The sequence below is a fragment of the Pinus tabuliformis genome, chromosome 7 (assembly GCF_031772625.1).
Source record: "Pinus tabuliformis cultivar Carrire ecotype Pingquan chromosome 7, CPIR1, whole genome shotgun sequence".
NCBI lineage: Eukaryota > Viridiplantae > Streptophyta > Pinopsida > Pinales > Pinaceae > Pinus > Pinus tabuliformis.
In genome coordinates this window covers 1389120380-1389142468 of record NC_142293.1, presented here as the reverse complement: position 1 = coordinate 1389142468, position 22089 = coordinate 1389120380, and the positions used below count along the sequence as shown (strand labels likewise).

The 22089-nt window shown below is 38.6% G+C and overlaps 2 protein-coding genes and 1 pseudogene across 2 annotated transcripts; 2 read left to right on the top strand and 1 right to left on the bottom strand.

The window, feature by feature from the left end:
* Nucleotides 1-817: 817 nt before the first annotated feature.
* On the top strand, nucleotides 818-1189 carry LOC149252836 (uncharacterized). Its single transcript, XM_089454289.1, has one exon. It carries the CDS (start codon nucleotides 818-820, stop codon nucleotides 1187-1189), a length of 372 nt encoding a protein of 123 aa, XP_089310415.1.
* Nucleotides 1190-16486: 15297 nt separating this feature from the next.
* Nucleotides 16487-17113, top strand: LOC149252835 (uncharacterized). Its single transcript, XM_089454288.1, has 2 exons — nucleotides 16487-16939; nucleotides 17096-17113. Exons 1-2 carry the CDS (start codon nucleotides 16487-16489, stop codon nucleotides 17111-17113), a joined length of 471 nt encoding a protein of 156 aa, XP_089310414.1.
* Nucleotides 17114-19595: 2482 nt separating this feature from the next.
* On the bottom strand, nucleotides 19596-21283 carry LOC149252834 (putative mannitol dehydrogenase; annotated as a pseudogene).
* Between the last annotated feature and the right edge of the window lie 806 nt (nucleotides 21284-22089).

Below are 22089 nucleotides of genomic sequence, written 5' to 3'. Positions count from 1 at the left end.
GGAAATATTTCTTCAAAAAACTTCTGCGAACATTGCACATTTACAATATTTTAGAGTACCAATTTTTCAATTTAGTTTTAGATTACATTTTAAAAAATCTTTTTGTAAGAATGTGTTGGAAGTGTTGTTATCGTATGTTTGGATATATATATGTTATAATTTACATAGTCCGCAGTCGTCAAATTTGAACACCAACCAAACATCGATATTGAAGATTAGTCGGCCCTCTAGGGATTTCAACATAAATCCACAACCCTCCCAAAACACAACTAAAACTTCTCATTCTAAATCTTTTATGGGATACCTTCCTTTACGTCCCTTCGAATATCTTCTACAAAGTGAAATTGTAGGTTACCTAGATATTGGGCAGATGAAACACATGCCTCGTTAGGAATCCGCCCATGCCGTTTCAAACTGTCCAAACTGTAAAAGGAAATGGAGGAAATGTTTGGGCCTCTGCGCCTGAACTCATCTGAAAATATTATGATTATTTTTCCCTATAATCTCTTTATTTAACTCTGCCGACCTCTGCAACACTATGCATCTTCATATTAGACTGACTGAGAGATTCTGAGTTGCTACCTACCAGAAGTCAGCATTCGATAGGAATTCATTGCCGACCTCCACGTTACATTTATCGGCATGTGACGCAGTTTTGGGTGTTTATAAATTCCGCCATCTTCACCTCAGAATTCATCCAACTCGACTAGTGTTGCGCTACTGCAAACTCATAGCTCATATTCTTGATTTAAATTACAGATTCCATTGTGAATCGCTGAGCCACACTGAGCATTTGAGAGAGTCGAAGATCGAAAGAATGGAAGCTAAGCGTGGTAGTTTTACTGTTGGGCAAATCGAATTGAGGAACTTTTGCCCGGCCGACTTGGAAGACCTGTACGAATGGGCTAGTGACGAAGAAGTGATCAAGTTCATGACATGGGAAGCTTTTAAATCCAAGGAGAAACTCAGGGTGTTTCTGCTGAAGGTGGTGATTCCTCATCCATGGTTCAAGGCTATATGTTTCAGAGGGAAGCCTATTGGTCACGTCATGCTCAAACAAGGAACCGATATTCACAACTGCCGAGCTGACATGGGGTATGCCATCGCTAGAAGATACTGGGGGATGGGCTTCACCACCGAAGCGGTGACAACAGCACTTAAAATGGGATTCAAAGAATGCAGGGAGTGAAGAGAATTGAAGCTCTTGTGCTCCCTGAAAACGTGGCCTCGGCGCGAGTTCTGGAGAAGGCCGGATTTGTTAAGGAAACTCTCCTTCGTAACTACGTCCACCTGAAAGGAGCCGTTAGACACTGTCTACTCTTTAGCTATGTTGTTTAGACATTAGTAACAGTAGCTTGCATGATATGGATTTATAATGGTTTTATAAATCCATCAAATATATTATAATGGTTTTAGTACCGGCAATGATATGGATTTTCATGGAGTCCTGTTTTTATTATTAGCTATTGTCTCAAAAGTGTAAAGAGAGGCCTATACTATTATCAAATTAATTTCAGTATTATAAAAGTTAGAAAAAAATAAATTAATTTCAATCTATTAATAGATTAATTTTACAATATTAATATAAAAGCAACAGAATTCGCATTCAGAATATAGTGAAATTTCTTCAAATAAATAAATGCAGCCGACTAACGGTGGCTTACGATAAACCAGATCTGATGTCATTCTATTTGGATGTAATTTCAGGTTGTTTTACATTCTTTAATAATGTAGTTTTACATGAATAAATTATTACCCTTTCGGTTTTATTGGTTGGAGATCTCTTTCTCCAGTTTTCTTAAACGTTATTCAGCCATTCAATTTGGCTCGTTATGCATTGTTCTAATTTCACTTCAGGTTCATGTAAATTTTATTGGGTTCGCTTTGGTCGTTGACAATGTGCTCGGTTGCCTTGATAAATCTTTTTATGAATTTTGGAGATTTTGATTTGGTTTGATATTTATTTTTAACTATTGATATTATCCACAGCAGACCCTTGCATTCAGAAGTAATATTATAGTTGTTATGATGATGCACATATAAGTGATGTCAGAGTGATTGGGATATGATGTTTGAATCTTTAGAAAATGGTTTGTAAAAGAGATTTGAATGTTTGAATCTTTAGAAAATCTTTAGAAAATCAAATGATTTACAAAAATGAATGAATTTTCAAATATTTAAAATGGAAATTTATGATAGTGGAGATATGACCTTTGATACTATATTCATTTCATACTCTTTACAGCGTATTATTTGAAGAAATAATATATTTAGTTTTGAATTGATTAGGATAAATAAATTTTATATTATTTAAAAATCTAAAGGTGTAAATAATCTTTTAAATGGTAACATATCATCCATTGCGGAAATTTGGTATGAGACCAGGAGGTGGTGGCAAGCCAGAAAAGTGGGATCAATTTAAGCACATAAGAAACTAAACCTGCAAAATATGGGACGATGGAATTATCCTGGCCTCAAAATTGCAGAAAGAAAAACCCCCTATCATTTGGGTGAAAATTGTGCCTAAGAATAACTGGAGAAAAATAATATTGTGCCTAATATTATCAAGGCGAACACATGTGAGTTGATAGTCAATGGAAAGGTCCAATGCAGCAATCCCCTGGATAAATAAATGTAAAATCAACAAAAACGACCAAAATAAGCTGGATTCTTTAGGACATTGCATCTCGTGAAGCCCACATCGCTCCATAGTATGTTGTAGCAGTCAGGTCTTTGTGATCAAATTCGTAATTAAAATGGCGTAATTGATGAAGAGATTTCAAGACTAAATGCATGGCTTTCCTTGTATAATTTGAATAGATGCAAAGAAGGAAATGCGAACTTTCACACTGTGGCATGTTCCAAAGGGTAAAGGGTAAATGCTTTAGCTCAAGAAACAAAAGGGAGTTTGAAACATAATATTCCAAAACCTTTAAGAGTTATTAAATGCCAAACATGAAAAAAACACCTCCCAACTCAAAAAGGTCATGAACGAGTATGGCAATTTATTCCTTCCCAAAGAACCGTCTCTGAAATCCTTCAGAACCAGAAATGAAGATTCAAGCAACGAAAGTATCTTTCTACCCGAAATGTAAACAAAATTGACCTCAGCTATCCTCCGCCGTACTATAACTAAACTAAAATGAAATTGAATCAAATGTTTTGTGCAATCTCACCCATGTTAGGAAAACTTTTACGAAGTCGTTGAAGAGGCAAAAGGAAATTAACTGCACAGAAAGTCAAAGTCTAGCAAGCGTCCATCACTTTTGGCATCAGCTCAAAAGTCCGCTCAGAATTCCTGCATGCAGCACAAGGCTTCTTAGGTCTTTCAGTTGAAACCTTTATATTTAACTTCTGAGACATACAAGGAATCTAGAAACCCTGCAAGTAAAATAACCGAGAAGACTTCACAATCCTCCGTGAACCTGCGTACTGGTTTTCCTGGGAAAACACTGCAAATAACACTTAAAACCATGATGAATGTAAGCTTCCGTTACATATGGAAGACTCCTGAAGGAGGTGGAGCTGGAGCTGGAGCTGGGTGTCGTGGTGCTGGCGAGCCATGGAGTGCGGCCAACCAGAAAACGTTTTAGTAACAGGTGAGCCTTTCATATGGTCCTTCCAAAACGCTGCCTGATTGTTGAAATATTACGCTGCCTGATTGTTGAAATATTATTTTCAAGGCCTATCCTCTGCCATACTCCTGTACTGATGAATCACCAGCCATACCTCTGCATTGATGAATCTGCCATTAAACAACCGCAGCTCCAGTCTTTTCCTGAATCAGCCATTACACAGCAATTTATTACGGAATGGTGGTCACTCACGGAATGATGGTAATTTATTGCTGTAGTCGGTAAATGTAGGTAGGATTTTTAATTTTATTTTATTTTAATTCACAGGTATAGTTTTGCTTTTACGGCAAGTAAAAAGACGTGAAGTTCAGTTTTTGTAAAAATCTGAAAAATGTATGTAGACACAGCAGTGTGCGTAAGTTTTTTTTGAGGAACAGAGACAGAGCTCTCTTTGTAATGCACAGCAATGCAGAAGTTTTTTTATGTATGCAGCAGCATGAATGTATGAATGTATTTACACACAGCAATGTAAAATGTTTCAAGGAAGAAACAGAGTGTTACAGCAGCGTGTTATAGCAGCGTTCTGAGCTGAAACAGAGTGTTACAGCAACATGTTTTGTAAATGCACAGGAGTGCAGTCACAGCAATGCAGTCACAGCAATGCAGAGTGCAGACACAGCAGTGAAAAACAGCCTGTTGATTTTTCAGAGGAGACAGAGTATTTTGTTTCTGTAATGTACAGCAGTGCAGACACAGTAATGTATTTTCTGTTTACAGCATGAAGTTTTTTTTAAGTCTTGAACTGTCTCTAAAGTAGCCTTGTTGAATCCCTCTGTCAAGAGAAAGTTTTTTTTAAGCACAATCTTTTATGAAATTCCTGTAACAGTTAGTTTCCTTTTAATAAACGCAAGTTAATCTTTTCCTGTTGCTGTTACACCGTAACTCAAAAAAGTACTTGACGTCAAAAATTTACGTTGCTGCAACACCACGAGCAGCGTTGCTGCAACACCAGTTACAACAACTGAAAAAAAACTGTGTTGCTAAAACACCGTTTCCAGCAAGTGATTTTCTGGGTTTTCTGTGTTAAAACAGAGCATTTTTTTTGTCTGTCTATTATGGAATTTTCATAAATTTTCAACATGGTATCAGAGCTAGTCCAGGCTCTTTGAAGTGTCAAAGAAGCCGAAGGAAGGGTTTATTGTTGTAGCAACTTCACCAACAGAGTGAAGACAGTCAGTAATTTTTTTACACAGTCAAGTATTGAAAGAATGGCTAGCACCAGCACTAGTATGGGTATGTTTAACACCCAACTCCCACAATTTAATGGGAAAAACTATGACTATTGGGCCATAACCATGAGAGCCGTGTTTATCTCTCAAGATTTATGGGAATTAGTTGAATCTGGGTTTGCAGAACCAGCAGATGAAAATGAGTTCAATGCATTAACTCAGGGAGAGAAAGATCTGCTAAAGAGCAATAGGAAGAAGGATGCAAAAGCCATTGTATTGTTGTATCAAGCAGTGGAACAGAGTGTATTTCCAAGAATAGCAGCAGCTAAGACATCCAATGAAGCATGGCAAACTCTCAAGACAACCTATCAAGGCATGGAGAGAGTGAAGACAGCAAAACTACAATTGCTGAGGAAGGATTTTGAGAATCTGAACATGAGGGAGTCAGACAACATTGACTCATTCTTCACACATGTGATTGGTCTGATCACACAGATGAGGACTCATGGAGAAACCATTGAAGAAAGGAGGATTGTGGAGAAAATATTGAGGGTCTTAGCCTCAAAGTTTGATGCGATTGTCACCACCATTGAAGAGACAAAGGATCTCTCAAACTTTTCAGTTGATGAGCTACATGCATCACTGATAACACATGAGCAGAGGTTGAGTAGAAATGAAAATTCATCTCTAGAGCAAGCCTTCGAGACCCAGATGTCTTTTGGAAGAGGAAGAGGTCAAGGCAGAGGAAACAAGAGAGGAAGAGGCAGAAGCCAGAACAGAGGTGGAAGGAACAGCCCAGCAAATGCTCAAGGAAGAGGCAGCAATCCAAATCAAAACCAAGGCCAAGGCAACAACCAGCAAACAGGACAACATCATGCTCAAGGACAAAGGTATGAAAAATCCAATGTCCAATGCTATTATTGTAAAAAATATGGGCATTATGCTAGTGAATGTAAAAAGAAACAGCATGATATGAACAATAGATCTAATGCAAACATTACTAGTGAAAATATCAGCCAAAATTATGTGTTGTTAGCTTGTAATATGGCTGAAACAAATAGTGAAGACATATGGTTTTTAGACTCAGGTTGCAGCAACCATATGACAGGAAACATAGCCTTCTTTTTTGCCCTAGATAAAAATGTGAAATTAGAAGTCACACTAGGAACTGATAGCAAAATTTCTGTTATGGGAAAAGAAGAAGTTAAAATATTTACAAAGCAAGGAGAAAAGAAAACCATAGCAGATGTCTACTATGTCCCTGGAATGAGGTGTAACCTCTTGAGTATTGGACAGCTTGTCCATAAGGGGTACAATGTTTTCTTTAAGAATGATGTATGCACCATCATGGACAGAGCACCCAGCAAGCGATGCATTGCTGAAGTGAAGATGACAAGGAACAAAATGTTCCCTCTTAGAATAAGAGCAGATTTGAAAAATAAAGAAGAAATTGCAGCAGTGACACAAGAGGCTTTCCAAAGCGTGCCAAAGGATGAAAATTGGTTGTGGCACTTGAGATTTGGACATCTCAATTTTGGAGGTCTAAAATTGTTAAGCAGAAAAGGAATGGTAAGAGGATTACCATTGATAGAGAAACCAAACAGCCTTTGTGAAGGTTGCATTTTAGGGAAACAACATAGAGAAAGTTTTCCATCAGGTAAAAGCATAAGGGCAAAGGCACCCTTAGAGATCATCCACTCAGATTTATGTGGACCGATGCAAGCTCCATCATTAGCAGACAGCCAATATTTCCTAACATTCATTGATGACTTTACAAGAAAGACTTGGGTATATTTCCTTAAAAACAAAAGTGAAGTGTTTGAGAAATTCCAAAACTTCAAGGCATTTGTGGAAAACCAAAGCGGGCTGCACATTAAAGTTTTGAGAACTGATAGAGGAGGTGTGTATATCTCCAAGGAATTCCTACAATTTTGTAGAGAAAATGGAATTCACAAACAGTTTACAGCTAGGTACACCCCACAGCAAAATGGAGTTGCTGAAAGGAAGAATCGGACCATCATGGATATGGCGAAGAGCATGTTGAAGGCAAAGCATTTGCCAAATGATTATTGGGCTGAAGCTGTAAATTGTGCAGTGTATATTTTGAACAGGTGTCCTACAAAAGCAGTGTTGAACAAAGTGCCGGAAGAAGCATGGAGTGGGAGAAAGCAAGGTGTCACCCACTTGAAAGTTTTTGGATGTGTGGCCTATGCACACATTCCGGATCAGCTAAGGAGGAAGTTGGACAGCAAAGGGGAGAAATGTATCTTCATTGGATACAGTGTAGAATCGAAAGCTTACAGGTTGTATATCCCATCTACCAAGAAATTTTTTGTCAGCAGAGATGTTCAATTCATTGAGGAGGAAGCTTGGGATGGAAGCATAGAGAAAACAGTGAATGTTAAAAACTGTTTGTCTCATGATGAAGATGATGAGGAGGTGGCTGAAACACCCCAAACAGCAGCGCCAACACAAGGACAGCAAGAGACACCCTTGAGAAGAAATGAAAGTGCTTCTTCAAGCACACCACAAGGAGGAAATTCAAGTGCTTCTTCAAGCACTTATACACCAAATAAAAGAGGTAAGAAGTTTAGAAATCTAAGTGAAATTTATGATGAAGGAATGAATTCCTTATTTGCCTTGTATTGTGATGTTGATGATCCTATTCATTTCGAAGATGCAATCAAAGATAAGAAATGGATAGAAGCTATGGATGAGGAGATGAATGCCATAGAGAGAAACAAAACATGGGATTTGGTTGAGCTACCAAAAGGCAAAGAAGTCATTGGAGTGAAATGGGTTTACAAGACCAAGAGTAATGCTGAAGGTAAAATAGAAAGACACAAGGCAAGGCTGGTTGTCAAAGGGTACAAGCAGCAATATGGGAGAGATTATGAGGAGACTTTCGCACCGGTTGCAAGAATGGAAACCGTGAGAGCAGTGCTGTCCATAGCAGCTAAAAACAAATGGAAAGTCTACCAAATGGACGTGAAGTCAGCATTCCTAAATGGAGTGTTAAAGGAAGAGGTTTATGTTGAACAGCCTCTAGGCTATGAGAAGAAAGGTGAAGAGCACAAAGTGTGTAAATTGAAGAAAGCTCTTTACGGGCTGAAGCAAGCGCCAACAGCATGGTACAGCAGGATAGATTCTTATCTATTGGATAATGAATTTGACAAGTGTGAAGGAGAACCCACCGTCTACATCAAAGAAAAGGATGGTAAAATTTTAATTGTTGTCTTATATGTTGATGATGTTATTTTCACAGGTAATGATGATCAGCTCAATGAGAATTTTAAATCAGTCATGAAAAAAGAATTTGAGATGACTGACATGGGTTTCTTGAGATACTTCTTAGGCATAGAAGTAGATCAAAATGAAAAAGGAATTTTTATCTCACAAGCTAGATATGTAAATCAAGTGTTGCGCAGATTTAACATGCAAGAATGCAAATCAGCGATCACTCCCACAGTAATGGGATTAAAACTCAGCAGAGAGGACAGCAGCAAGGATTTTGATCCTAGTTTGTACAAGAGTATTGTTGGCAGCCTTATGTATTTAACAGCTACTAGGCCTGACATTATGTTTGCTGTTAGTTTAATTTCCAGATTCATGGAGAGGCCAAAGGAAGCACATTGGCAGGCAGCAAAAAGAATTATGAGGTATGTCAAAGGTACCAAAAGGTTTGGAATTTTATATACTACTTCAGAATGTTCAAATTTAGTTGGATACACTGATAGTGATTGGGCTGGAAGTGTAGATGATCGGAAAAGCACTTCCGGTTATGTTTTTCATATGGGTTCAGGAGCCATTTCATGGGCTTCCAAGAAACAGCCAATTGTGGCATTGTCTACAGCAGAAGCAGAGTACGTGGCAGCTACAGCAGCAGCATGTCAAGCAGTTTGGATGAGAAGGATGTTAAGGAGCTTAGGCCAAGAGCAGTTAAAAGGAACTGTGATTTATTGTGACAACAGTTCTGCTATTGCATTATCCAAAAATTCTGTGTTTCATAAGAGAACGAAACACATTGACACAAGGTTTCATTATATCAGAGAGTTGGTAAATAATGGAGAAATTGCCCTAGTACATTGCAAAACTCAGGAGCAGGTTGCAGACATTCTAACCAAGCCTTTGGGACAGAAAAGTTTTGAATTTTTGAGGAAATGTCTAGGTATGACTGATAACCCAGCAGTTGAAACTAAAGGGGAGTGTTGAAATATTATTTTCAACTGCAGAGCCTGTCCTCTGCCATACTCCTGTACTGATGAATCACTAGCCATACCTCTGCATTGATGAATCTGCCATTAAACAGTCGCAGCTCCAGTCTTTTCCTGAATCAGCCATTACACAGCAATTTATTACGTAATGGTGGTCACTCACGGAATGATGGTAATTTATTGCTGTAGTCGGTAAATGTAGGTAGGATTTTTAATTTTATTTTATTTTAATTCACAGGTATAGTTTTGCTTTTACGGCAAGTAAAAAGACGTGAAGTTCAGTTTTTGTAAAAATCTGAAAAATGTATGTAGACACAGCAGTGTGCGTAAGTTTTTTTTGAGGAACAGAGACAGAGCTCTCTTTGTAATGCACAGCAGTGCAGAAGTTTTTTTTTGTATGCAGCAACATGAATGTATGAATGTATTTACACACAGCAGTGTAAAATGTTTCAAGGAAGAAACAGAGTGTTACAGCAGCGTGTTACAGCAGCGTTCTGAGCTGAAACAGAGTGTTAGAGCAACATGTTTTGTAAATGCACAGGAGTGCAGTCACAGCAATGCAGAGTGCAGACACAACAGTGAAAAACAGCCTGTTGATTTTTCAGAGGAGACAGAGTATTTTGTTTCTGTAATGTACAGCAGTGCAGACACAGTAATGTATTTTCTGTTTACAGCATGAAGTTTTTTTTAAGTCTTGAACTGTCTCTAAAGTAGCCTTGTTGAATCCCTCTGTCAAGAGAAAGTTTTTTTTAAGCACAATCTTTTATGAAATTCCTGTAACAGTTAGTTTCCTTTTAATAAACGCAAGTTAATCTTTTCCTGTTGCTGTTACACCGTAACTCAAAAAAATACTTGACGTCAAAAATTTACGTTGCTACAACACCACGAGCAACGTTGCTGCAACACCAGTTACAGCAACTGAAAAAAAACTGTGTTGCTGAAACACCGTTTCCAGCAAGTGATTTTCTGGGTTTTCTGTGTTAAAACAGAGTATAAAAACAGAGCATTTTTTTTGTCTGTCTATTATGGAATTTTCATAAATTCCCAACACTGATGCCACGTTTTGAGTTCTACATGCATTTTGTCTTTGCTGACATCTGTCTCTGGAGGAAGGATGGGTACGCTCCCTCTTTTGCGCCTCCTCTCCACTTACAAAATGATTTAACCAACTTTTTCTTCGTGGAGAAAGTTTTCTTGTCTCTCCCCGCTGTTCACCTCTTCTTCTCTCTTTCCAATGATTTAACCAATGTTTGTCCCGCCCCACTGTGCGCCTCTGCCGCAGTGGTTTCTCACTTTCTTCCTCGAGCCTTTCCGTCTATCTGGTTTATAATTCGGCCCTGTTATCTGGAGGATGGTTACGTCGATGTTGTTTTGATTTGCTGCACTCTTTTCTCGACACGCTTGCGAACCCAGGTCAGTGAAGTTCTTCTTTAAGTTTATGAGATACATATGAATGTTTTGTCTCAGGAAGGATATGTTAAAATGAGAGATGCGCTTGTTAACTCTTGTTTTTGCCTGAATGCTGTTATCTTTATGAAAGTTTCTGTACGCTTTTACTGCTCCACTCCATAATTTGAATGTAAGGGATGGTTTTGAACTGGTTGAGGGCTTCGGTTACAAAGGTTCAGAATTATATAGTCTTTTCAAAGCCGTGTTCAGATGTTCGTTTCACACTAGGTCCATGGTGGTGCAACTGTGTATTGTTTTGTTGCTGCGTAGTTTGCCCTGAAGAAGCTTCGTGACGGTCTTTCTCTTTTCGATGTTTTGGGACTCCTGATATCTCCTGGATCGGCTTTCGAGCCTTTCTTTCCGATTCTCCTGGTTTTTTTTCAGGCTGAAATCTGTCTCCGACTGCCGGTTTCTATATTCCGGCCCCCTCCTGGTGATGTCACTCTTTTTCATTTCCCCATATTTTTATTATTCTTAACTTTCAGACAGTCCAGAGGAGCCGTCAATTTTTGAAATTCCTTTTTTTTATTTGATCTTTGCCCCTGCTGAGATCAGGGAAGTTAAGTCAGGAGGACAGATGGCATCATCTCAGTAATTGGGACTTTTTGGGAAGTGAGTTTCTAAGTTCTCGAGGCTTCATCTGTCAGTTTCTCAGTCAGAAGTCTGCTCTTTTTTCTCTCTCTGGGCAACTTTTTCAGAGTGTTTTGTCCCATTCTATCCGAATCAATCGGATTTGGATTTGGGGGTACCAAATGAGGTAAAGGGTTGGTGGAGCATTCAATATGGACTTTCCCTCCGACTCGGCGATGGAGGAAATGGTCCAAGCTGCCATCAATGTTGAATCCGCCCACGTCAATGCTCGGCTATCATCTGACTGGCAGTCCACCCTGGAGGATCTATTAATCAAGCCATCGGTCTCTCAGTTTGAGGCGGTGCTTAGGGATAGGAAAAAAAGCAGTCCTTCTCGATCATTCATAGGAACGAGAAATGAAAACGCTCGAAAAGATCTGGAGGATGCCTATCTTCAGAATCTTCAGAAACAGGTCAAGACGATTCCGCCCCCTACTGCTATTAGAATAGACAGTCGTCACCTTGCTGAACGCATATCCAGCCTCCAAGAAAAAGCCGTGATCGGACGCTGGCATTTCGCGGAGATGAATGAAGCCAAAATGCGAGATTGGCTTGCGGCCCAAAGGAAACCTATTATAGGTTACATTCCGATTATAGCTAGCCTTTTAAAGGGTTGGTTTTGTTTCCATTTTTTAAAGTCAAGTGACCTGGATTCCATCCTTAAGCATCAGTGGGTTTTCAACAGGAGTTTCCTGGTTCTGCATAGATGGTATCTGGGGTTTAACCTGCTTAGGAACACTCCCTCTAACAACTTCATCTGGGTTAAGTTCCCCGGCTTGCCTTTGGAATTATGGTCCAAGGAAACTTTGTATGAGATAGGCAATGCTATTGGAAAATGCATCTACGTGGACCCATGGTCTCTTGGAGAAAAAGATAAGAGAGTGGCGTGGGTATTGATTGATAAACCTTACAGGGGAGGTTTCCTGGAACATATCGACATATCATGGGGCGAATTGAATATCAAGCAGAGATTGGACTTCTGGGGGATTCCCTTCAGATGTTCAGCATGTCACCATACAGGTCATTTATTAAGGAATTGCTCTCGGCGTGCTCAATATAGACGTAAATCTTGGGGTGCTATCAGGCCGCTTTCAGATAAGGCATCCTCTCCTTACCCGGACTCGGAGTTCTTCCTATCTTCCAAAAGTCGGTCCTCGTTCGAAACGGAGGATTTACAGGCATCTTCTCCGGCTCACACTTTTCCTCATCCCATGCATCCAAATCCTTCCTCTGTTGTGGAGCCTATCTCTCCCTCGATGCCTCCTTTAGAAGACGCCCCTTTTACGACTTTTTCTTAGCCCCTGCATCCTATCGAACCGAGCTCTGATCACGAGGTACCAAACCCGCCTCCGATTCCTCCTCCCATCATCAACAGAAGAACTGAATCCCTCTCCAATCTTCCATCGGTTTCTCCCTTGGAGACTGGTCCTCAGATAGAAAAAGAAAAGGAAATCCTGATTTCTCCCACCCCGGCAAACTCTCCGAATCTTTCTCCCACCAACTCCATAGGAAGCGATTTGGATATCTTGCTGTCAAAGAAGTCGTTAGAGCTAAAAGCCCTCACCATCCATAAACCTGATTCAAAGAAATCTCCCCTCATCAGCCCAAACTCTGCGAACAATATCAAAGTAAGGAGGAAAAATGGCAGAGGTAGCAGACATTTTAGAGGAAGGGGCGAGAGTGCGGGAAGAGATTTCCGGTCTTTGTCGCTTATTGATGTTCCAATAATAGATATGAATGATGACAGACCTCTTAGAGCATGCAGGGCCGAGAATTTGCCTTTGTGATATCAATGAACATTCGGGGGTTGGGGGCGGGGAAAATTTTTTTGGAGTTAAAAGATCTGTTCTTATCTGTTAATCCCAAGATAATTTTAATCCAGGAAACGATGCATGATGATGAGGTTACTATATCTTACTTCAGGAAAATGTATCCCTCATGGTATATTTCGGCTATAGAATCAAATGGACTCTCGGGTTGCTTAGCAGTCCTATGGGATTTGGTCTGGATCATGGCAAAGACTTATAGATGCATGGCAAGAATTTTAATCTCGGCCCAAATAAGGGGTCAAAATTTCCCCATTAATATTTTAAATGTCTATGCTCCTTACAGGAATAGAGAGCCTTTCTGGGAGAAACTTTTTATTTCTAAAATTCTTGACATTGAAAATTTAATGTTTGCAGGGGACTTAAATTTCACTCTGAATATGGATGAAATCTGGGGTTTAAATAAGAGAAAGGATCCTTTGGCCGACAAAATAAAAAATGAGATGTTGTGCAGAAATTCTGTGGATGTCATCCCAGCTCAGTTGTTTCCAACATGGGAGAATGGAAGATCAGATAAGGATTATATCACAAAGAGGCTTGATCGTTTTATCCTCCATGTCAGCTTAATCGACAATATGGGCATGCCTTTTTCATCCATAGAAAAGGTTTTTATTTCAGATCATAGGCCGATAGTGTTGGGATGGAAGAATAAAGGTTTCAAGAAGGGTTATACCTTCAAATTCAATAGGACCTTTTTGGAAGGCCCAGCTTTCAATGAACTCTTTAAAAACCTTTTGTGTGAGCGTCTGCCTTCCAATCCACACTATTTTTTTATGACTTTCAGAGAAAAAATGGATCTTGTAAGAAAAGAAGTTAAAGAATGGCAATATAAGAAAATGCAGTCAAACAGGATGGACCTTAGGAAAATCCAAAAGGAATTGGACTATGCTGCGGACGTCATGGCATCAAACAACATATCTTTCAATCAGAGGAATCACATAAAGGAGCTTCAAAGGAAGAAGGCAAAAATCCTAGAACAAGAGGAATTAACTTGGAGGCTGAAGAGTAGGGCCTTATGGCTAAGAGAAGGGGACAAAAACACAAAGTTTTTCCAAAAATTCGCTAATGAAAGAAGCGAAAAAAATTCAATTTGGAAAATCAATGATGGAAAAGGAGGGTTTTTGTGTTCCCAAGAGGAAATCTCAAAGGAGGCTAAGAGGTTTTTTGAAAATCAGTATAAGGGTACAAGATCCAGGTCTTTTCAGGATATTCTATGGGGCATCGATTTGTTTCCTCAGATGTTCAATGAGGACACAAATAATCAAATCTTTCAACCTATCACGGAGGAGTAACTGTTGAGAACTCTAAAAGCTTTCAAAAAGATAAATATCCTGGCTCGGACGGGTGGACAATAGAGTTTTTCTGTCATTTTTTTGATTTCATCAAATCTGACCTGCTGAAGATGGTGGAGGGCTCCAGGTTATCGAGCAGCATAAATCAGAAAACTACATCTACATACATAGCTCTCATCCCAAAAAATGAGAATGCCATCTCTTTCAAGGATTTCCGACCAATTTCACTTTGCAATATATCCTACAAAATAATATAAAAAAGAATCGCTGACAGGATCAAAGGTACTTTGTCTCAATATTTAACAAAGAACCAACATGCCTTCTTACACGGGAGGAACATATTAGATGCAATTGCTTCAACACAGGAAGCCCTTTTTGCCTGTCAGGGGAAAATTTGCGATGTTTTCCTTCTAAAAATAGATCTTTATAAAGCCTACGATTGCATTGATTGGACCTTCTTGAGATGTATGCTAGCAAAGGTCGGGTTAAGAGCAAACATGATCAACTGGATCATGGCGTGCGTTGAACAGGTAAATTATACAGTCATTGTAAACGGGATGCCATCGGCCTTCTTCCTAGCTTCGAGGGGGCTTCGACAGGGATGCCCTCTGTCTCCCCTGTTATTCATTTTGGCCATGAATTCTCTGAGTCTTCATATTAACAAGGCCGTTGATGAAAACATATGCCTCCCCTTGAAATTATGCAGGAATATTTCTATCTCACACAATATTTTCGTCGATGATGTCATTTTTTTCGGCATTATATGCAGAATAACAGGGATGTGCTATCATGATATCCTTCAAAATTTCCAAAGGGCGACTGGCCTACAGATTAACAGTTCAAAGTTGGTTATTTATCACAGCGAGATTAACCAAGAAGAGCTACACTGGTTAATAAATCTGTTTGGTTTTGAAGTGCAATCCATCAGCGGGGGAATCAAGTACTTGGGTTATAGATTAAAACCAAATGGTTACTCAAAATATGATTGGTTGTGGTTAACTGAAAGATATTTCAAGAAGATTTCAGCATGGGAGAACAGAAGCCTCTCTCTGGCCGGGTGAGTTGTTTTGGCCCAATCGGTTTTAAACCAGTTGGTGGTTTACTGGGCGCACCTGTTTTTTCTACCAGCGAGCATCATTCAATCTATGAACAGACTCACCGCCAACTTCATCTGGGGTGGTCAGGCAGGGAAAAGAAAGTTTCACCTCTCAAAGCTTTCACATATATCTGCTCTGAAATCTATGGGTGGCTGGGGTCTGTTAGACCTGAGGTCCTTTGGAAAAGCTCTTGTTTGTAAAACTTTATGGCGGGGGATCTTTGAGAAAGGTATTTGGAATAACATTATCCAGGAGAAGTATCTGCGCAGTAAGAGTTTATCCTTTTGGTTCAGAAGAGGTAGCATAGGCCTTTCACGTGGATCTCCGATTTGGCTCAGCCTGAGAAAAATTGAAAATATGTTCTGGAAGAATCTTTTATGGCATTTTCATACAAGGGAGCGGATTCTGGTGGGAAAAGACTCTTTTATATGTGGCAATGAGGAGATCCGCGTCCCTGTTCCCCTGTTAAAGTTCTTTCATAGGAAGGGTATCTTTTTTTGGGATGGGCTGATTGAGAGATGGCAGGGCCCTATCCCTATCTGGGGGGAAGCTGAGAGTATGGATATGCCGCAAGACATTGGTGGCTTGTGGATGCAGATCTTAACTATTCTCAGAAATGGAGGCATCTTCCGCTGAACATGATTGTCTCATCTGGGGAAACTCTCATGGAATGGACAACATCAGGGTAAGGGACATATACCATAACATGATTAGTGAAAGACTGCAACAAAATGAATGTTCCTTCCTGAGTATATACTGGAAAGTGGGTTGTCAATTAAAAATGGTCTTTTTTTCATGGCTATCATTCCACAACAAAAATCTAACGTGGGACAATTTAAAAAATTGTGCTTCGCAGGGTCCGGGTATATGCCCCATATGCAGATCGGCCGAGGAAGAAAATTCTCATTTATTCCTGAATTGCAAGGGATCCCGTCAAATTTGGTCGCTCCTGGAGATTCGTTATGATTTTAAATTCATGTCTCAGTTGTCGGTCATGGATGCTTTTACTTGGTATAGTAAACAAAACGTCAAATGGAGATCCATCTTTATCATTACTTTCTGGTGTATTTTGAGGTGGTGTAATAATTTCATATTTAATGACAAAAAGTCTCCAATGCTGGAAATTTTTTCCTCCATTTGTAATCTCTTTGAGGAATTCCAGCCCTCCTCACCCATGCTGGGAAGGCCTCCTGTTTCAAATTTTCCTATGGCATCCTCATCTCTGCCTAGAGCGTTTTTCGACGGTGCTGCACAAAATGGGGTCTGTGGCTGTGGTTTCCATATTCAAGCAAATGAAGACTGTCTTTTCTTCACTCACTGGAATGGAGGAAGGGGTTCTAACATGATGGCTGAGGCGATGGCCCTTGCTGGTCTCTTGAGTTTCTACCTTTTCCTAAATCTTCAAGATATTCCTATTTATGGTGACTCTAAAGTTCTAGTAGATTATATGGCTAGGAAAATCTCCATTTCCAGGCCTCATCTTGAGGGTTGGCTTAATCGCATCAGTTTCTACTGGTCATCCTTCAAAGGTGCCACAGTCAACTTCATTCACAGGGAACAAAATCAGATGGCAGACTCCTTATCAAAAAAAGGCCTTCAATCTGCTCCGGGAGCGTGGCATCTACAGGTTACCTCTGATGGGATATGTTACTCCATCCAGGACTTTTACCCTCCCTATTTCTAGTTCTATCATGCAAGTTTTTCTATGTTTTTGCTTCTGTTTGTTTCAAAGATGCTAGCTGATTCGACCAATATGCTATGGGCTTTCTGTTTTTTTGAACAGGTCTTCATCGAGATGTAGTTTTTGTTTACTGTTACAAGTTTCTTTTCTGGACAGTTTCTCCTTGCATTCAGGTGAATTTTTGTTTCTGAATCTAGTCTATGCATCGGTCCATGTGGATGGATTCCTGATATATTTTTTTCTTTCTTCTTTGGATCTGACTTCTGGCCTCTTTTCATCAACTCATGGCTTCTCTGTTAATATAGATCTTTGGAACTCTTCCTTTATTGTATTTTTGGACTCTTTTATATTTCTGATATAAAAATATTATGCTTTTTCTATGGAAAAAAAACACTTAAAACCATGATGGACTTGCTTCTTTCAATTGATAAGAGTAGTGGCGCAACTTTCAAGCCACATTACTGCATAAACCAACCGCCCACAATAAAAAGACGCAACATCATGGCATAAAACAACAACCCACGTAGTGACTTAACTTTAAAGCCATATCATTCCATAAACAACGCATACCATTCCATAAACAATGCAGGATAATTAAATAATGTAACACGTCTAATTAAATCATGTAACAAATGTCAAATCTGGGCAAAAAAGTAGACAAAAATGCAAAGGGAACTGATTCGAAAGAAAGGGTATCAACTTGCCATTGTCCCAAAAGTACAAAGGGAGGCTTATAGACTTATGAAGTTGGAATTGTTGAATTTCTATGAATGATTAAAAAGTACAAGTATTTCTCAAAAAAAATTAAAAATTGAAAATAATGAATATTGGAAACCATATAACATCTACAGTGTAAATTATATATATATATATATATATATATATATATATATATATATAGATATAGATATTAATTAAAATCTCAATTGTATTGTCAATTTGGGTATTGGTTAACTTTTACACGAACATATGCTTCCACAATTGTAACTCTTCTCCAACATTGATTCATATTCTTTGTGAAACCTGCCACATTAGTGCAGTGCAATAGGAAATATTGTAAAGAAAGGTTGAGAAATCTTTCTTTATATATAAATATATATTTTTAATATGTTTTGAACTTATTTAAAAATGCGCAGTTTGTATCAAATCTACTGTGCTTGTCCCAAGTAAGATACAATTTTGATATTTCATTTACTTAATTATTCATAAATCTTTTTAATATTTCTACTCATTATTTATTCACAATGGACAGTGCAGACCATTGTCATTATGAAGCTCTAACAAACTGTATAATTCATACATTTGCGCAGTACTTCTTAAGCAAATGTTGTGAACTTTGCATGGTCTTTCCATAAAATTGACCTCACCAAAAATGGGATCCATAGATTTAGAGAATCCTACTCTTGAGTAAACTCCATTTCTAATTTTTCATTTTTCAATTTTGGTAGTGACATGTAGCATATTTCCTTCAGGTTTGCATCTCCTCACATATCACCTTAAGAGGGGATTGATAGAGTCTGAAGTTCAACAATTGTTTTTGTGAAATTCTGAATTAGGCTCTTAAATATATTAAAGCAATTTTTATAAACCACTGTCATTGTACATAATTGAATTAAATGTAAACTTTATAAACCACATACATGTTATTAGTAAGTAATCTTAAAAGTAACATGTTAAGAGTGACATGGTTCATAAAATGACTTAATGCAATGTAAAAACAAACTATTAATGTTTAAAACACTGGTGGATCCATATCCAAATTTAAATCTAAAATCTGGTAACTTATACACACACACATCAACCAGATTTAGCTCAGGTGGTTGGCATAAATGTTGATAACAAGTTAGTAAGTAATCTTAAAACTAACATGTTAAGAGTGACATGGTTCATAAAATGACTTAATGTAATGTAAAAACAAATTATTAATGTTTAAAACACCGGTGGATCCATATCCAAATTTAAATCTGAAATATGGTAACTTATACACACACACACATCAACCGGATTTAGCTCAGGTGGCTTCTAGCCTTAATGTATGAGCAATCCCTCAAGGACTGAAACATTAATATTCCTCATATGGAATATAAAGATATTTCTTATGGAAAAAAATATTTTCCTGTTCACTCTTCAACCAGCAAACAAGCAATTCAAAGTTAGTGATGAAAGGAATATCTTCCTTTTTATTTTTACATGATCATTAACCAAATAAGAACAACCTGAGTAAAGAAATATCTATTACAAAATAAATTCAACAATAGAATTGAAAGAAACATTATTGCAGGAGGTCCTTTTTCACCTAGCAGTCCATCATCTCCCAGCTTTCATAACAGCAACTCCTATTCAAAGCAAATGTGGGGAACAATAGGACTATGCTATTGCCCTAATTCCCCTTACACCTTCATTTAAAAAAATTACATCTTCCTTTACACACACACACACACACACACACACACATATATATATAACTACATCTTCATACATTTAATTCTTAAAATATATAATAAATTTAACAAAATTAACTCATCTAAAAACATAAATTAACTACTAAATTAACTAATCCATAAATGTAAAATAACTACAAATTAACAATGGAATTAACAAATTAACTACACATTTCCTGAGTTTCCTTCACCCCTCCAATCAAACTCCCCCCAACAAATTGACGGGCTGCACACACCAAAATTAAAATTAAATCCCAACTTCCATGTGATTAACACCCAAATTCTTGTTCAAGAAAACAGTAGAGAAATCCAAACTTTAGAGATAGCATATCTACCTAAGTTGTGGATGCCTTTGACGCTCTCAGTTTGATTGGAATATAATTTTGTTCATATCTTTTGTCTACAAGACAAAAGGCCATGGAGGACTTACCCATAACAACAGTCGGAGCAGCAAATTTCACAGGTTTTTCTGGCAAACCGTCTATGACCAACTTACCATTCACCTTTAACAAATTAAGGAGGGGCTTCGCAACATGATTAGCAGAGACTATGTCAATGATATATTCTACAGACTTGACTGCAGCCTGCATCTATTTCTCATCTTTGCTGATGACGAAGTGATCTACTCCTAAAATTTCTCTCACTTCCTTTTCCATGCTAGGCGATGTACTTATCACAGTCACTTGCAACCCAAAATCTTTTCCAAATTTGATAGCCATGTGTCCGAAACCGCCAAGCCCCACCATGCCCAGGCTCTTTCAAGGCTTCGTCATCTGGAAATATTTCATGGGGTTGTACACCGTTATTCCCGCACATAGCAATGGTGCAGCGACATCTAAAGGAAGATTCTCTGGTACCTTCACCACAAAGCTACTTACAACCCACAAACCACCCAAATTATTAAAACCCTATTTAACCAATATAAAGAAAAAATATTAATGCCATTTGTCTCTGGTTTTATATAAAAGAGACAAACCACCCATCTCGGCAAGGCCTGCCGGAACTTGGCGCAATTAAATTTTCCGAGGTTTTGAGTCAATTGGGAGATTCCCGAAACCCGTTGATCCCATTCCAAACATGAACAAGATTATATGGACAAAAAAGGAAGCCTTTTATGGCGATTTTAGCCCATATTCCCTAAAACAAAAATGGTTGCATGAGTTGGGATAATGATTAATTACCTCTGGTTACAAACCATCAAGTATGAGTAACGTCCAAAAGTGACAGAACCATCAACATCGGTGCTACCATACGTCCAAATGACCTTCTCACAATATTGTTCTTGGCGTTTGCTACAAGAATCGCAATGATGGCAACTTCCAACCATACAGGCCACGCCCACACGATCTCCAGTAGAAAAATTCTTCACTTCTGAACCAACTTCAACTACTATACCTACTATTTCATGGCTGCAAAAATAGAATTGCGAGTAAATTAAAATTGAGCATGAACTTCTAGGCATATACTCTTTCTGTCTTGCTATTTGATGTGAAGCAGTGTTGAAGATCATGAGGACATTACCCAGGAACCATTGGGTATTGGCAAGCTTTCCATTCATTACCAATTTGATGTAGATCAGTGTGACAGATTCCGCAGTATACGATCTTGAAAGTAACATCATGCGGCCCAGTTTCCGTTTCAAGGAAATTTAAATGTAAGTTTTTTCCAAATGGGTATCAATAGAAGCAAACAATTTAAATGTAAGTTTTCTGCAAATGGGTATCAATAAAAGCAGTTATGAGAGTAAAGCGAGGAGAAACCTGCGAGTGAAATTGAAGGGCGAGAGAATTCATGACTCGTCTCTAGCAGCCCATCGTTGAACATTAGACTGATCTACTTCCTTAACCATCTTCTCTTCTTCACAACACTCATAAATAAATTTGATTCACTTAGAAGAAGCAGCTAAGCAGATGAATATAAAGAACAAATTTGAGGAGACAACAAGTGTTGGGATGGGTATTTAAAAGGTCAAGTATGGCAGGATATAGCAGGATGACCACTGAATAACCGAGAGGTAAATTCATCATTAGGCAGCAAGGCAGGTCGTACACAGCCGAAACCGGAAACATTATTGCAGCAGGTTGTGGAAGAGCCCGGAAACATTATTGCAGGAAGTCATGGAAGAGCAGAAAGCGGAAAGCAGGAGGAGCAGAAATCGGAAAGAAGTTTTAGTGAGGGAGGAATAGTCCGAGAACATATGCCAGCTGTGAATTAAACCAGATGCCAATGGGACGCCAAATGTCAATCAGAGAATCGATAGGTAGACGACTAAACCCATTCAAAGGAAGGCCTACCGGCCTAATAAATATAAAATAATAATATACACTTTAATTGACTGCAAATAAAATGTATTTTTGAATAAGAAATGATTGTTTTAAAAACGACAACAAATAACGGGCTTGCCATCGGCCATTTAAAGCGCCCTGATAGCACCCGTTCACCCTACATATCAATGCAGAGGTTGTATGATCGAATACCATAATATATCGTACCTGTTTATCAACGTTTCAGATTTCCCCACGTCCCATCTCCGGAACTGGCTATCCATGTTGTTGCGGTGTTCAGCGTCTTGTAGTGTCGTGTCCATTTGCAATTGCCAAAAATCCTGCCTCCCATCTCATATTGTAGGTGCCCATATCATCCCTACATCATCCA